Source organism: Cottoperca gobio, chromosome 1, assembly GCF_900634415.1.
Source record: "Cottoperca gobio chromosome 1, fCotGob3.1, whole genome shotgun sequence".
Classification (NCBI taxonomy): Eukaryota; Metazoa; Chordata; class Actinopteri; order Perciformes; family Bovichtidae; genus Cottoperca; species Cottoperca gobio.
Window position 1 is genome coordinate 4,509,784 of NC_041355.1, and position 15,306 is coordinate 4,525,089.

General features: G+C 42.0%; 1 protein-coding gene across 1 annotated transcript in view; it reads left to right on the forward strand.

Moving 5' to 3' along the window:
- The first annotated feature begins 1,431 nt into the window (after window positions 1–1,431).
- hhip (hedgehog interacting protein) overlaps window positions 1,432–15,306 on the forward strand; it is a 33,216-nt gene continuing 19,341 nt past the window's right edge. The window contains exons 1-4 of the mRNA XM_029443123.1: window positions 1,432–2,233; window positions 6,103–6,295; window positions 10,828–10,972; window positions 12,116–12,317. Coding sequence (XP_029298983.1) covers window positions 1,964–2,233; window positions 6,103–6,295; window positions 10,828–10,972; window positions 12,116–12,317 — 810 coding nt within the window. The 5' untranslated portion in view covers window positions 1,432–1,963. The remainder of the gene's footprint in view (window positions 2,234–6,102; window positions 6,296–10,827; window positions 10,973–12,115; window positions 12,318–15,306) is intronic.

Genomic DNA, 15,306 nt, shown 5'->3' on the forward strand with positions numbered 1-15,306 from the left:
TCCCGCTCCAGATTCCTGTAGATAAGCTGAGCTGGGGCTCTGGTGAGTGCCGGAGACCCCCAAGTAAGAACAGGTGCCGCTAATGTAACTGATTTCAGATTCTCTGTGTATCCAAAAAAAAAAGGGGGCTGTTGTTTCTCCAGTAATTGCCATGGTTGGACATTCCCTTTCGGATCGCTATCGTGTGACTTTTCTGAAGAGGGGAATGAAAGAGGATTCGTCTCACATTTGATCCACTATAATCAGGAGGCAAATTAAGATGCCTTACAGCATGTGCAACTGTAGGACAACAAATTGCTGTGCATCAGGTCATAATGGTTGATTTTAGCCGATTTTCCATTGCCTAACACATGCACTTCTTTATTCTGCGGCTACCAGAATAAACCTTTTAGACCATATTTAGAAACAAAGTCAAACAGCCATGATGCAGCTTGTGATGTAACATAACATTCTCAATTTTCATAATGGCAGTGTCTTGCAGAAATCTCCATGCCTCTCTCAGAAGCTCAGTTATTTGAGAACCACAAAGAACGTATGGATAATTTTCAAATATTTTAAAGACTCCACTCCATGACGTAACTCCAACATGTGGGTAGCAGTGGAAGGTGTATTCAGATTCCTGTAAATTCCTGTAGTAGTAACACTGTAAATAATAGTACCTGTAAAAGTTGCATCATTGTATTGCATTATTTTTACTGATGCATTACCTTGTAAGAAATGCTGTAGACTATGTAGTCAAGGGGGAGCACATTTTAGTTACTGTATATATACTCAGGTGTCATATTTTATAAACAGACCATATGTGTTTATGTAAAATCTGAATCTGTTGTGTAGCTTTAGCTGTCAGTTGAGAAAAAAGTGCAATGTTTTCCTTTGAAATGTAGTGGAGTAGTCTACTCAGTAGGCTAGAAAAGTACATGTACCTTGGAATTACATTCCAACAATATGAAATACATTTTCAGCTGCAACCAAGAAAAAACAACAGAGACTGAGATTTACATTCCTAATATCCATGGAGGTTATTTGTTGTCTGCAGGAGCGAAGCAGAAATAATGCTATCTATCTTCATTTCTATCTATCTATCTTTCAACAGATTGGGCGGAGAAATCTGGACGTTAGTAATGTATCATCAGTCATTTCCCCCTGAACTATTACTAGTATCAATCAAAACACAAGTGGTAATATTATATTATTATTATTATATTTTACATTATATATTTAAGGCTGAATTAGACTAGAGCAATAATTGTCTTTACTTTTTCGGTCGATTGAGCGCAACAGTGCGTCTCCCACTGCCTCCACTCTCCGTCCTCAGCTCTACCAGGTAACTGTTTACCTCGACGTGGACGCGACTCTGTGGCCACATGCGCGCACCCGCGAAGTCATACGTCACCGCGCTCGCTCCTCTTCTCGCGCGCTGGTTAAAAAGAAGGAGGAAAGAGCACGGGAAAACATGTGAGCGGTCTGAGGACTTTAGTGAGAGACAACTTTTATGTCTTCTATGTTTTTTTGACCCCGTGCATGCACAAACCGCCTTGCTGTGCTTAAAAGGAATTACATCTAAAGGAACGTCACGGCTCTTTTGCAGTTCACGGTGTTTTGGGGGTTTTGACTTTTTGTGTTCATCAGGATAAATTGTGTTATTGTTTTGATTTGATTTAATTTTTATTTCTGAGTTGTACTATATAAGCAGAAGCAAAAATAATTTATTTTTAAACACCTTTTTTTTTTATAGCAGTGGGTCAAATTCAGGACACCTGCTCTGACAAACAGCATATTTGTAATTTTCTTGTAGTAATTGGCTTCTGCTGCTTCCAGAAATATAGCCCAAAAATAAAAACATATATATTACATTGCAGGTTAACACCACTCTTTTATTTCATAGGGGGGGGGTGCAGATCTTGTGTTTTTTATTTTATTTTGTATTTTCATATTTTTTGTTAATTTTATGATTTTTTAAACTATGAAGCATTTGCCATTTGTGCTCGTTCTGGCCATCGCGGTCAACGTGTGGGAATGTGGAGACGCAAAATTCGGCGAGAGGGGTGAAATTAGCCCCAGGAGGAGAAGATGTTACGACGGAAGCTTGCCCAAGCGGCTGAAGAAAAGGGAGCGAAAAGTGTTGCTTGACGGCAGCAGCAGCGGAGAAGTTTGCCACAGGTTGTATCCCCGTGTGTCCTGTTGTCCCACCAGGAGAGCCGCCTATCAGATCCTGCACCGCAGGGATGCCAGGGTATGTTATAGTGTCCGTCCACCACACATGCATTTTCTTTAAATCAAGGGACTGGGGTTTTACGGCTTAAACGCCTCAGGAGATGCATTTACAGCCCTTGTATATTGTTATTCTGTCTCTTATTGCCGACAGCTGAATTTGGGGATGGTCAGGGGAAATTGCCCTGGGCTATGCTGCATCTGAGTGTCCTAATGAAAAAGTCTTATTTTAACATTCCTACTGGGACATATGTGTGTAGTAGGCTACTCTATCATAAGGTACCTAACAATGTTCTTTTACATGTTACCTATACGTTCGCCCTGTAAAATCTCCAATTTGTGAAACACACTGTATGTCTGTAATGTAAATGGATGGTTCATGATTTTAGTCTCTTGGAATCTCTATAATATGCTTATAATATATTCTCATATCAACTTCTTTTGCTCATTTAGTGTCCGTCTATCTATTATGTAACGGTGTAACCTGTTTCCTTTTGCTTACCTGGTCTGAAATTGAATGCATTTACAGGTTTTTTCGGGAACATTTTAATTAGTTTTGGTGTCTTTGCTCAACACAAATCTACATCAACAAATGGAACGCACCATATTTCAGCTGTCCAATGCGCTTCGCTGTTACCATGGTAATCACTCGCTCGATTTACGTTACTTCTTGCTCACAGCCAACTGTCAGGAGAAAAAGGAGAGCTAGCTAAACGGTTTGAACCGTTTACACGAAAAGGTAGGACCACGGTTGTAGCACTTTATCAACCAGTCGACCTTATAAAACCGCAAGCTGGTGGCTCATAGCGAACTGGTTTCTTGACGTGTGTTTGACAGCTAGTTATCAGTGTTGTTCGGCGTTAACGTACATTCAACGTTAAAGAAAAAAAGTTCCGGACTCGCGCTTTTACGTAACACCCCTTGAGTTTTTATGGCATCGACCGAAGTGTTAAAATGTCATGTAAGCATGGCTTTTAAACATATGCTTCATTTCCGTGGGGTGGGGGGGGGGGGGGGGGGGGAAAGGTAGAAGAAGAAAAAAAAAAGCGACTGTATGCGCCAAACTTGTAGCGGATTCCGTTGGATCCTCACCGGGCCATTCTCATGTAAACCACTCCTCGAATCATTCAGTGGCTGGGTGGTATCTTACTTTGTGTTGCGACAAAAAGCCATATTGCATCATTTAATTTGCTCAAGTCATGCAAATAAGAGGGGGGGAAACTGAATAGGACGAACTCGACTTCTCCTCCTCCCCACTACACTGCCCACACACGGAGCCCTTTCTGATTATGGCAAAAGAATAACAACAACACCATTGTGTTTGTTGGTTTCACTAATGGGAGAAGCTGGAGAACATCACTCTCCCCCAGTCATCAGCCCTGTCCAAGTGTTAATGCCTTTGAGAGGGTGTGTGTCCTTCACTATATCCCCCTGCCAACCAACTTACACCTATTCCCCGAGGACAAGTGTTTTGTTAAAGCTTAGCATTTCCTACATCAGTGCTCTCCCCCCCTCTCTCTCTCTCTCTCTCTCAGTCTCTCTGACCATATGAGGTTTGCAGAGCGTCACTGATTTATTGCAGTTGAAAGACAAGTGATGTTTTTCCCAAGTGTGACATTGTATATTAATATGTTTGTTCCGGCAATTTTATTGGCAGAAGCCATTATGCAGATGCTTTCCTAGAAAGAAGTAATCCTGTAACAGCTGTTCTCCCACATACGGCTATGCATTGCATCTTGGTGTGATGCCAACTTTAGAAAATTAAATGTAAACATGTGAAATTGGCTGAGAATTTGTTAATGGAAATTTTATTTTCCTACGCTTATTTTTGCTCCATGTTTGTTTGATTATGGCCCTGTTCTTGACCTGTCCTCAGCACAAGTGCAACAGTTGAGACTCATTGCCATTTTCTCCCTGCTTTTGAGGAACATGCTCACTGAGATTCAGCAAAAGACAACAAACAAAGGTCCACTTGTTCTGGTTTGGATGATGGCAACATTGGATCCCATCCCAGCAACATATGGACACAGGGCATGGCTGAGAGCACACAAATGCTACTCTCCGTGGACCTTGTGCCAGCCCATGGCACACAGAATCAATGGGCAATTTAGAGCAGGAGGGCAGGCATGCCCACAACACTGCATGGCATGAGTTTTGAGGGGCCTGAGACAAAGGAACACACCACACAGTCAGCCTGGAGCTCCCTTTTTGAGAAACAAAATCCACAATTAGATACAATATAGAACAAAAGTAGTGGGATTCAGATATGAGTTTAACTGTGGAACCTAAAATAGGATACATTTCTTTTACCTGTTCACTTTGTGTATTATACTGTCTTTTTTGATGAGAGATTTTCTGTATATATTAGTATATCTTTCAGGTAGACCCTCAAGGTTTTTGCCAGATGTTCTGCCACCTGTTGGGTAAACATGGCTCTGAATAACTTCTAAACTGAACATTTCTTCCCCAGTTGCAGTTTGTTCTGCAGTCAGAGCGAAGTGTAAGGCATCCATATGTTGGCCTTGGGTCCGCTCGTCTAATTGACTTCGACAGACTGCTAATTTGTTGATACCAGAGTGGGAATGATGTGCCTGTCTATCTCTAAATTGGTGTTTACACATGGACCTCACACAGAGCAAAGCACTACCAGCCTGTCTGCCTGCCTGACTGCCCAAGCAGCGCTGCTCTTGACCTAAAACAGATTACATTGTGTTTTATTACAGCTAATTTGTTATGTAAATAATCCTCCTAATTTCTTTTGGATTAACTCTTTGTGTACTTTTGCGTAATGATCCCAAGTCAGGCTTTGAGGCTCTTATTTGGGTTAATTTATTTCATGCCCCGGGATCTGTCAGACATGGGAATTGTAATTTGACTTTAACTGTTTATGAATTTGGGTAAGTAGGCAGTGAATGAGATGATTTCTTTGTTTATTTCTCCAAACAGACAGGGTGTTCCAACCTCAATGTTTAACAAATTGGAATCAAAGGATATAGAATTGGATATTGCAGAAAATGTTGTTAGGATAGGATAGAAATGTGAAAACATAAGTGTACTTAAGTTTTAAAATGTCCAATTGCAAAGCTTTCTTATAATTTAGTGTGTGTACAAGAGATTGTAAAAAGTCTAAAGAAATGTTTCAGTGGGAAATTGAGGAATGAAGCTATACCACCACTACCAGAACAATTTGGAGTGTTTTTTTAGTGTGAATGGTGTGAATCTTCATGCACATCGTGGTAGAGCTACTGCAGACTTTCACACCATGCAAGTGACTGCCTGTCTCTCTCCTCATTCAACAGATGATGCTAAAAAAAAAAGTTCAGTGCAAGCGAACTGTTCAGCACAATACCAACACTAGCCGCTTGTCAAATCTGCAGATCATGTAGAATATAAACAGACATCATGATGACATTGATGTTTAACATATGGCATGTGCAGTAGTGAGTTTATTACATCTAGTGTTGCTTTACACCTTGTTGCCAGCAAGAGAGTGCATCACTTTGGATGTGTCATATGGGAAAAAGATGTCATACAGTTGTTATCTGAATGTGTTGTTGTAACGTTAGAGTATATGTGTTAAGTAGAGATCATTGACTTCATGTGTGGTCACTGGGGTGAGATTGGCTATTTTAGGGCTGTTAAATGGTGAGGGCTGGAAAGTGCTCACTGTAGGAACCATCTGAACATGTAATCAAAACCCATTTTTACAAATTACACATGTAAATAAGCTGATGTATACACAGTAAAAAAGTTAAGTGAAATCTTTTAAGGGCCAATATTTGCCTGATCAGGGATGTATGCAATCTACAATCTAAACTAAAGACGTACAAGTTGTTATTAACAGTCCACCATTTTAATCAGGCATTGGTCCTTGTTGCATGTGGTCTCCAGATTTTCTCCACCAACAACACCGAATGTGGACGTCTCCTGGAGGAGATCAAGTGTGCTCGCTGCTCCCCCAATGCCCAGGTGTTGTTCCACTCCTTGGACATGGATAAGATGCCACACAGGGAGCCAGACCTGCCGCGGCTCTGCCAGGACTTCTGCCGAGAGTTCTACTACACCTGCAGGGGGCACATACCAGGTAAATTATACAGATAATGATGACCATGATGCGACTTGAATTATAGCCTCTGTTTGGTTACCTGGTGATAACGCAAGCAAACATACACATGAATAGCATAACTGAAATTAGGCATATGTTATACTTACTCACTTCAGTCTCTCTTACATTTGAAATGAAAGTGACACCTCTGATTGTGATGAATTAAAATTCACAGCAGGCCTCATTTCTCATTGAGACCCAGCCTGCACATGTAGAACTGGCAGGTTTTTGGACTTATGCAAGAAGTGGTGCGTCAGTAGTCTGTTCTGTGAATATTTATTTATCCAGCTCTTACCTCATCTGACCTCACCTCCATTTGTTGCTGAGCTTGTCTCACCCGTTTGCTGCCTCGCTCTTTGCTTTACCGTTGCACTTTAATGCATCAGTAAAAGGACTCGCCACACACTGCTTACATAGACACAACACCAGTTTGCTGATTAGTCTGCAGTCTGATGTAGCACATTTGGTCTAACAAATAGCGGAGCGATATTTTAGCTTTTGTTATGACGCAGTATTCAGTCTGGCTGTATTTATGGCACTAGGTGCAGAAAGTTTTGTTCTCTTGTCTCTGTTATGTTTATATGGATCATGCAAGTTTGTTTTAATCAGCATACATTTGCAAACATTTGACTTCTTTTTGAAGACCTCGAGTGTAGTAACAATACACAGATTTGAGGCATTTCCTGACATGTGAATGGAAAATATTAGATTTGCAAAGGTGGGTGTGAAAACATGCACGCAAAACAAAAGCCGGCCGAGCCTGACCGATGTACCAGTGAAAACTGTACTGGAACTATTTTATGACCTGATCTGCTCACCAGACTCCTGGAGTTGATTCTGTATTCGGGATGCATCAACACCCTACATGTGGTCTAGACATGACGGCCCGGCACCTTGCCTTCCTCAGACTGTCACTTAGAAACCTGTGGCTCATGCTCTGCTGCCACCATGTTTTCATTTGAGTAGTACGTTCACATGAATCTAAACATAGTTGAAGTGTTGCTTTACTGGCCCCTGTCATCTCCAACTCTGATCTCTACAATGAGATGGCAGAATCTCACAGAACGGGGGGGGGGGGGGGGGACTGATTGATGCAACAGTGTTCCTTGTGGATATGGTTCTGCTAAATGATAGGAAGCTTTTGGTCTTCAGAATTTTCTTTTGAAGGGATGCAAGATCACAGGTACCTGTGCCTTTATAGTGCATACCAAGCATGATCAAACACTCTGTGACTGTCTTTTCTCCTCCAGCCAAGTCTTCTTCCAATCTCTGACGCCACAAACTGATTAGATCTGCTGAGATTTGCAAACTGAGAACAGTTTCAAACACACTTGTCTGCAACCCACCCACATGGTATGCTGCAGCTCAAGTTAAATATCAAACGCGTACATTCCTTCTGAGTCCATCCTCGTTTGCATCTAATGGCCTGCTCGCATATCTTGCACAGCACTTGAACTACAATTTAGGATGGCGAGTGGGACTCCATAGAGCATAGGAAGAGCGAAGGAGGAGACTTGTCTGGAGTTACATTACTTGCTTGTGAGCTGACAGACATATGGGCTCAGAGAGTCAAACCAAAAAAGCTCAAGAATCCGAAGAAGATTCCCCCCCCCCCCCCTGTGTTCACCGTCATGCTCCTCCCCGCTCACCCTCCCTCAGCGCTCCACAGATCAGCATATGTGGTGACGAATGACACATTTATTTTTCTACAAAGGTTGTGTGTATGTAAAACTGCTGAAGTGCATCAAGATGTCAAGTACTTTGGGTGGGCCACCCAGGTTGCCTTGGAAGATAACCAGATGGAAGTATAACTTTAGCGCTGGGGAGCCGGGAATATGGACAGAGTCTCTCTCTCTCTCTCTCTCTCTCTCTCTCTCTCTCTCTCTCTCTCTCTCCCCCCCTGCCTTTTCTCTTTTGCATGCTCTTCCTCTCCTTTTTTACTTGGTTTGTTTGCACTGAACCTGTTTTCTTTCTATGCACACGGAACAATAAAAGTGAAACATACATTAATACAATACACTTTAATAAATGCATACCTTTTCTCAACACAAATACATCATTTAGATTGAATCCTATTGCAGAGAGAAATCTATCCCATACAGTTATATGCTTTTCTTTACATAACGGTAACAATCATGTTGTTGTTTTTTAAATCATTAATAGAATTACTTTTTATTTGCGGTCCTGACTCTTAGCATTCGAAGCAATAAAAGTGAATATAACCACAAACATGAACAGACAATATAATATGTCCTTAACGTTAGCTAATTCAAAATTCCTGGCCAAAGGTATTAAAATGAAACAGTAGCCTTTACTGCATCCATAACTGTCGTCCTGCTCCCATGAAACTTTCTACCAGCCCTTGATTAGGCCATGTACTTAGCCCCCATTTCTCCATAAAGACATTTACTGCCTTCACTCTCACTTCTGCCTGGAGGCCTCCCACCTTCCCTGTACTCCTCTTCTCTCATATCTTCCTCCTCTCTTCACTCACTCCCCCCCACCCTGCACCCAAACTCCCCAACCAGCATGGTTAAGATAACTGCAGACACAAGTGAGTGGGTGGTATAGCCAGAGCTGTGTGTGTGTGTGTGTGTGTGTGTGTGTGTGTGTGTGTGTGTGTGTGTGTGTGTGTGTGTGTGTGTTTGATCTTCATGTTGTGTTTAGATGTTTGAGGGGATATCCTATCACCTCCAGTATTTGGTGCGGTCAGTGCTTGCGGTCGGTGTGTGGCAGGAGAGGGAGATGAAAGGAGGGACAGGGAGAGTCCTGTTTGTGTTTTTATCACTGGTGTATTTGCTCTCCTCTGTCCTCTGAGGGATTGACTAAAGGAAACAATATTGGAAAGATTGTTTTTAGGTCGCAAAGGGCCTCTGAGACCCACTGCACACTTTGCTTTTTGCTGGGAATAGTGTTGTGACTGCACAGGGTGAAGGCGTAGCTGCGTGTGACTGCTATGTTTACGCAGATCACTTTTTTCTCTGGCACTAAAACATTTCAGGTAAACAAGCAGACCAAAAGGAAATAAAGCATGATGTGATGGCTCTTTTACCTTGAGTAGAATACAATTTTATTCATATAGTCCAATATCACAAATGCTATATTTGCCTCAAAGGGGCTTCACAAACTGCGCAGCATATGACATCCTCTATCCTTAGACGTTCAATTCAGAAAAACTGAAACACAAGTTACTGAAACACAACTCAGGAAGCTTTTGGGAACATCACATCTTACTTTGGCAATGCAAGCAAAGAATATCTCTCAGCCTGAAAACATTTTTTGTTTATTTAGAAATGCATGCCATATTTAACAGGTTGACTATTTCACTCTCCATGCTGTGCCCATGTGTTGCTCAGTAATGCAAAACAGTCAGACCTGTTTGAAGCAAAGTGGTTGAGACATTTAGGAATAGTGTAGAATTCTTTTCCTCCAATTAATGTAAAGAACACAGTTTTGAACACTCCACTGTACTTTAGTAACTACACTTAAGTGACCTTCTGACGTGCTGATTTTGACAGGCGATAGAAAGAGCTGTGACACGGGGTGGCCCTCAACTTCTGTGTGCAGCGAGAATTAGCTCATTTAAATGTCTTACAAATAGCTTTATAAACTGAACTGTTATGACATAGTGTGACGATAAATTTCACATTCGGTGCCTCTCAGTCTTTCTGTGTCAGTGCTTTCAATTTGTTTCTATTTTCCTGATATGCAAAGTAGTTTTGTTTTTGTTGATAGTTTGATTGGGTTTGTCTCGGGGTGTGTTAAGGCTGTGAGAGCAGAGCCTCTACACCAGCTGGATGAGGGGAATAGGGCTTTACTCCTCGAAAGGTCAGGGCTTTGTCACTTAGATTAGAGAATGCAGATGGAAATCACTGTGAGCCTGCTGCCTTCAGATGGAGAGAGAGAGAGAGGTATAGAAACAGAAAGATGATACACTGGATTGTTGCTCTGCATTTAAATGTGGCATCTTGTTAAGAATGTATAATGAAAGTAAGATAAACAAGCAAAGCATTACTATGTTGCTGGAAGAAAAAGACACTCTGAAGAAAGCTAGTCTCAGTGCCTAAATCATAATTTCATAAATCAAAATGAAAAAAGTTGTTCTTTGTAGGAGGCATAGTTAACAGCAGAGCTCTGTTTAATATGTGATCCATTGGGTTTGGCTCAGTTTCTTTTCACTTGTTCATTTCAGTCCAGTCTAGCCAGGATTTCGTTTGGCTCGTCATGCATATCTCCAACCCTCCCCAACAACACAAGCACATCACATCCTTTCTGTCTCCATCTTCCCCTTTTGTTTTCTCTTGCACATACTAATGCATGCTCAGAGTTATAGAGCTACAGATATGTGGAAACACACAGCTACACAAGTACCATAAAAACAATGTTATAAGAATATTTGTTGGATTTTCTCTGTTTAGCTATCTACATGAGCCCAGTGTATCAGTAACCAGGCACTATCTACAGTAAGTGTAATACCCTCGTTCTGTGTCTGTATCTGTTGTGTTTGATAGAACTGTTCCAAGCCGATGTGGATGAGTTCTGCCAATACTATGGGAGGAGAGATGGCAGTCTGTGCTTTCCAGATTTTCAACGAAAGCAACCACAAGGGCAAGATTCCAACTACTTGGGAGATGAGAAAATAGAAGATATCAGCAGGTTTGTAGTCTGACTTTCACCATGTTTTATTCCATTTGAGGCTTGAGTTCCACTATGGCAGATGTAAATATTATTATTTTGAACGAGCTTTGGCTTGTTCTTAAATGTGTTTCAGCCAAGTGAACGTTCAGGCTTCATTAGTACCTTTGAGTTCAGATTCACGACATTCAGCCGTGATTTTTCTGTTTTCATAGAGACAGGCGTAGCCTCGGTCAAATGTTCTGGGTTCACTGGTCTATTTTGACATGGTCCATACTCTCAGTCAGAAATGCTATGCCATCTCCTCTCTAATCCTAAAGTTTGTCCAGACTGCATTTGCTCAGCTTTGCTCACATAATGAAAATGCTTATCCTGCGTCATTCTAGTTGCCTCCCTCACTGCAAAGGTCTGTACATCACAGAGGGCTTTGCCCTTTTGTCCATGGGGGGATGCCTTTCATCTCTGTTTTCCCTGAGGCAAGAGGGCCAAGCAGCATGTGCACCTGAATAGCAGCAACCAACATTCAGTCAAATAACTTCCAAAAGTTAGAGAGTCAGGGGCTCATTTGTGGCTTCTGCGACTTATCCTCGGAGAGGTCTTCTTAGGTAAATAAGCAGGACGTTAAAGGCTTGGGAGAAAGTGCCAAAGTTAAGTCACAGTAATGAGCTAACATGGTTTGTTTTGGGGAATTAAGACACAGAGTTCAAGTGCTCCTCGTGCAATCCACAGAGGCGGCGGTGGTGGTGGTGCACTTTTTTAGTATTTTCATGGCTGGTTGTATATAGCTCACCCGAGCACATCAAACATAGGATAGGACAAGAATCCACCAATATACATACATTACCAGCAGGTGTGGTAGTTGGTTGTGGGCGCTATCAATGGCAGCCAGTCACATCAGCTCAGACCAGATCAGAGAAACCTCACTGAGCTTTATCAAACTTAAAAAACAAGGCATGTTTGTTTCGTCAGTTGAGACAAATCTCAAGAAGTTGCAGTAAAGTGAGGTATTTGATTGAGATGTTTTTAGGTTAAACTGTTATGTCTTATTGCTAATTATTTTATGCATCCTTCCTCTTCAAATTCTATCAGGCCCCTTCTACCTTAATAACTGGATTATTCACCGCTACTATCGGTCTTTGCCCTTTTGTCTTCTTTGTTACCCAGGAAACACAAACACAACTGCTACTGTGCCCAGGAGGTGTTGAGTGGTCTGAGGCAGCCGGTGGCCGTGGTGCACTGTGGGGATGGATCCCAGCGGCTCTTTGTACTGGAGAGGGAGGGAATTGTCAGGATACTCAACCATGACCTGGAGCTAATCAAGGAGCCCTTCCTGGACATCCACAAGCTGGTGCAGAACGGCCTGAAGGTAGGAATGAGCCTTTATAGTGTTAACAGTGTTGGAGGAATTCCAGAGGTAATATGATAATATGGATGTAATTTGAGCTCAGATGTAAACAGGAAAGAGGAAAGGGATTTGGATAATAGTGTATGAAATATGTTTCGCTACGAGTAAAGAAGAAATGGACTCGAGCTTTAATGCAATTTTTTACAACGCAACTTTTTTTGCACCTATGTAAACGTGTGAGGAACATCTCCAGCCAAGACAAATCCCTTGAAAGTGGTGCCTGCTCACTATTAGTATTCAATTATATAATTACACCAAAACAAGCAGTCATTCATCAAATGTGACCATGGCTAATCATTACGCTATTATCTGCTAATTAACTGTACATACAGCACACATTGTGCTCACTGCTAACTTTCTGCTAATTCTCACAAGATGGGTTAATGGCTTTCTTAATCTATCCCATATTGTTTCTTATAAGGGTTCTAATATCCCACATGGCTACCCAATACTTTACATTGTGTCAACTCAATACCCCACATGATGACCGGTTCAAATTGTGACCTTCGACAAAGACACTAATCAACTGCCTTCGATGTGGTGCTTGTTTTTTAAATATATTCTTTGTTAAAATACCGCAAGACTTAGACATAAATTGTTTGTAATACAACATATACTGAAGCTCTAAGAATTCTCTATGGTTATCTCAGTTGCAAAAACACTGTAATCTTCAGGGCAATGTCTTGATGTGTTTTAATCCAGAATCCTTACTGCATCCTCAGATTTAGAATTTGAGAATTGTTCGGAAATTCTTGAGATCGCATGAGATGGGTTAGCTGGGATTTTTGTGGGGCACACTCCCAGACAGGAAGTTTATCTATCACGCTACCTCCTGCTCCTCCACTGACAAGACCCTTTGCTTACAAGGAGTCAAACGGAGCACAGCGATTGAATATGCAACTGCCCCCTGCGGGATGCTCTCACTGCTCTGCTGTGCTCTCTTATCATCATTCAATCCAAACTGGTTGTGGATAAAGTGATCATTATGACAATTAGACGTGGCTCGATCCCCCGCAGGCCCCAGGAGTCCTATTCTGTGATGTTGGCTGCCGGAACGGGCTCCCAGCCACACGGGGTGAACAGAACCAGGGGAGGGCTAAGGTGTTTACTGGCAGCATCAACAGGATGGAGCTGCCTTTATACAGAGAGAGGAACCCAGGCCCCCAGGAGACACGGCAGATAACGGGTTTATCATCAGCTCCATGCACATGCTTTGATTGTAATGTTCTGTGTTTCCTTTCGCTCCTCTATCCCCCTCCTTCCACGGATCCCCCCGGTGCCAATTAAGCTGAACTGCACAGAAACAATGCTGTGCTGTGGTGGTGTGGGCTCCTAGCTGCGCTGTGGGTGTTCTTCTCCTGAAATCCAATCTCTATACTCAAGCCCCCCCACTCACCCACCCACCACACATACACACACATTCACACACACACACACACACACACACACACACACACACACACACACACACACACACACACACACACACACACTATCCATGTCATCATCGCAGTGGTCTCTCCACAACTAGCTCACATTCAGACACCTCAAACATGATGGTGAATTGTGGACAGTCCTCCTGATTGGACGGAGCCCTGCTACAGGATGTGGTTCACAATGGGTGCATGTAGCCGAGTTTGGCCGTTCTTACTAAAGTTGGTACTGGATTTTTTTTTTTGTCCAAGTCCAATACAGATACTTGTGTCTTAAAAAAATAGTTTTTTTAATAAGCATCAAGCTTAGTAGTTGCATTACTGGCTGCAACCTCCTGTCACATACTCTCCAAATCAAACAAAACTAAATATATTTTGTTGCTTCAGCTTGGGAGCACTCTAGTAGTTAGTGTCTATGTGTATATAAAAATACAATCCAAAAAAATATATATTATAGAATATAAGTTAAAGTGATAAAACATTAGGTCTAAAGAGTATTCTATATACAGTACACTGCTATGCAAATAAAGTCTTCAGGCAAGTTTGTAACAAAATCAGACTTTCTTGTCTGTGCCTGTTCATTAAGGTAGTTTGAGTTACTCAAATTGTTTTTAAAGTCTCATGAATTTGAGAACACAATAGCACCATGTTCATTCTATACCACCCCACAAGCACAGGTGTGGTTCAGTTGGTGTACGACTCCATCTTCCTAGCATTCGAGTCGGTTAACGCCAAAAACAATACTCCTTAAAACACACGTAACTCTTCCCTTACTGTTATTCTTTGGTGTCTAGTAGTATTTGTAGACATTGATGCTAAACTTCAGTGTCTGCTTACAAGAAAAAGAAAAGACACTCGAGAGTAGCACGTGTGATAGTGACAGCGAGTTTTATAAATACAGACGTCTGCGAGCAGCAACCCAAAGCTGACAGTCCACTGACATGTAGTAGCCTGTGTAACAGGGGCGACGGGGCCTGCAATAAAATATTTCACCACAAATAAGTCAAGTCAAGTCTTTCTGTCCCTTCTCCGCTGACAGCTGCTGGATGATGGATTATATCTCATTCTTTGTTCATTTGAGGATTGGTGTGTCATGAGATTGCTGGGAAATTGTCGTAGGATTTATGTATCAACAGGTGGAGGAGTTGCAGTGGAGAGTTGAGTCTCATTGTACAAAGGAAAAGCAGAGAATACTACGCAGGAGTGTGTATTATCCGTGTGTGTGAGGGAGGTGTGAGCGTAGATGCTTCAGGTAGTTTTTGAGTGAAGGGCGTAGACATTGTTTTGCTCCATCAACTCATGTGGAATGTCTTTTTGTTTAGCAATGCCCACGAGCCAATGAGGAAGGATCAAAAGGTTCACGGTAACAATGCATGAGCCAACATGTGAGTCACTAGGACTCAAAGACAGCTGCCCCATGCAGAATTGCAAATCGTAGCGTTGTGCGTGTCGCTGCCTCCGCCACTCAGACAGGACAAGCATTCCATGTAATGCACCGTGAGATGTGAGATAGCAAC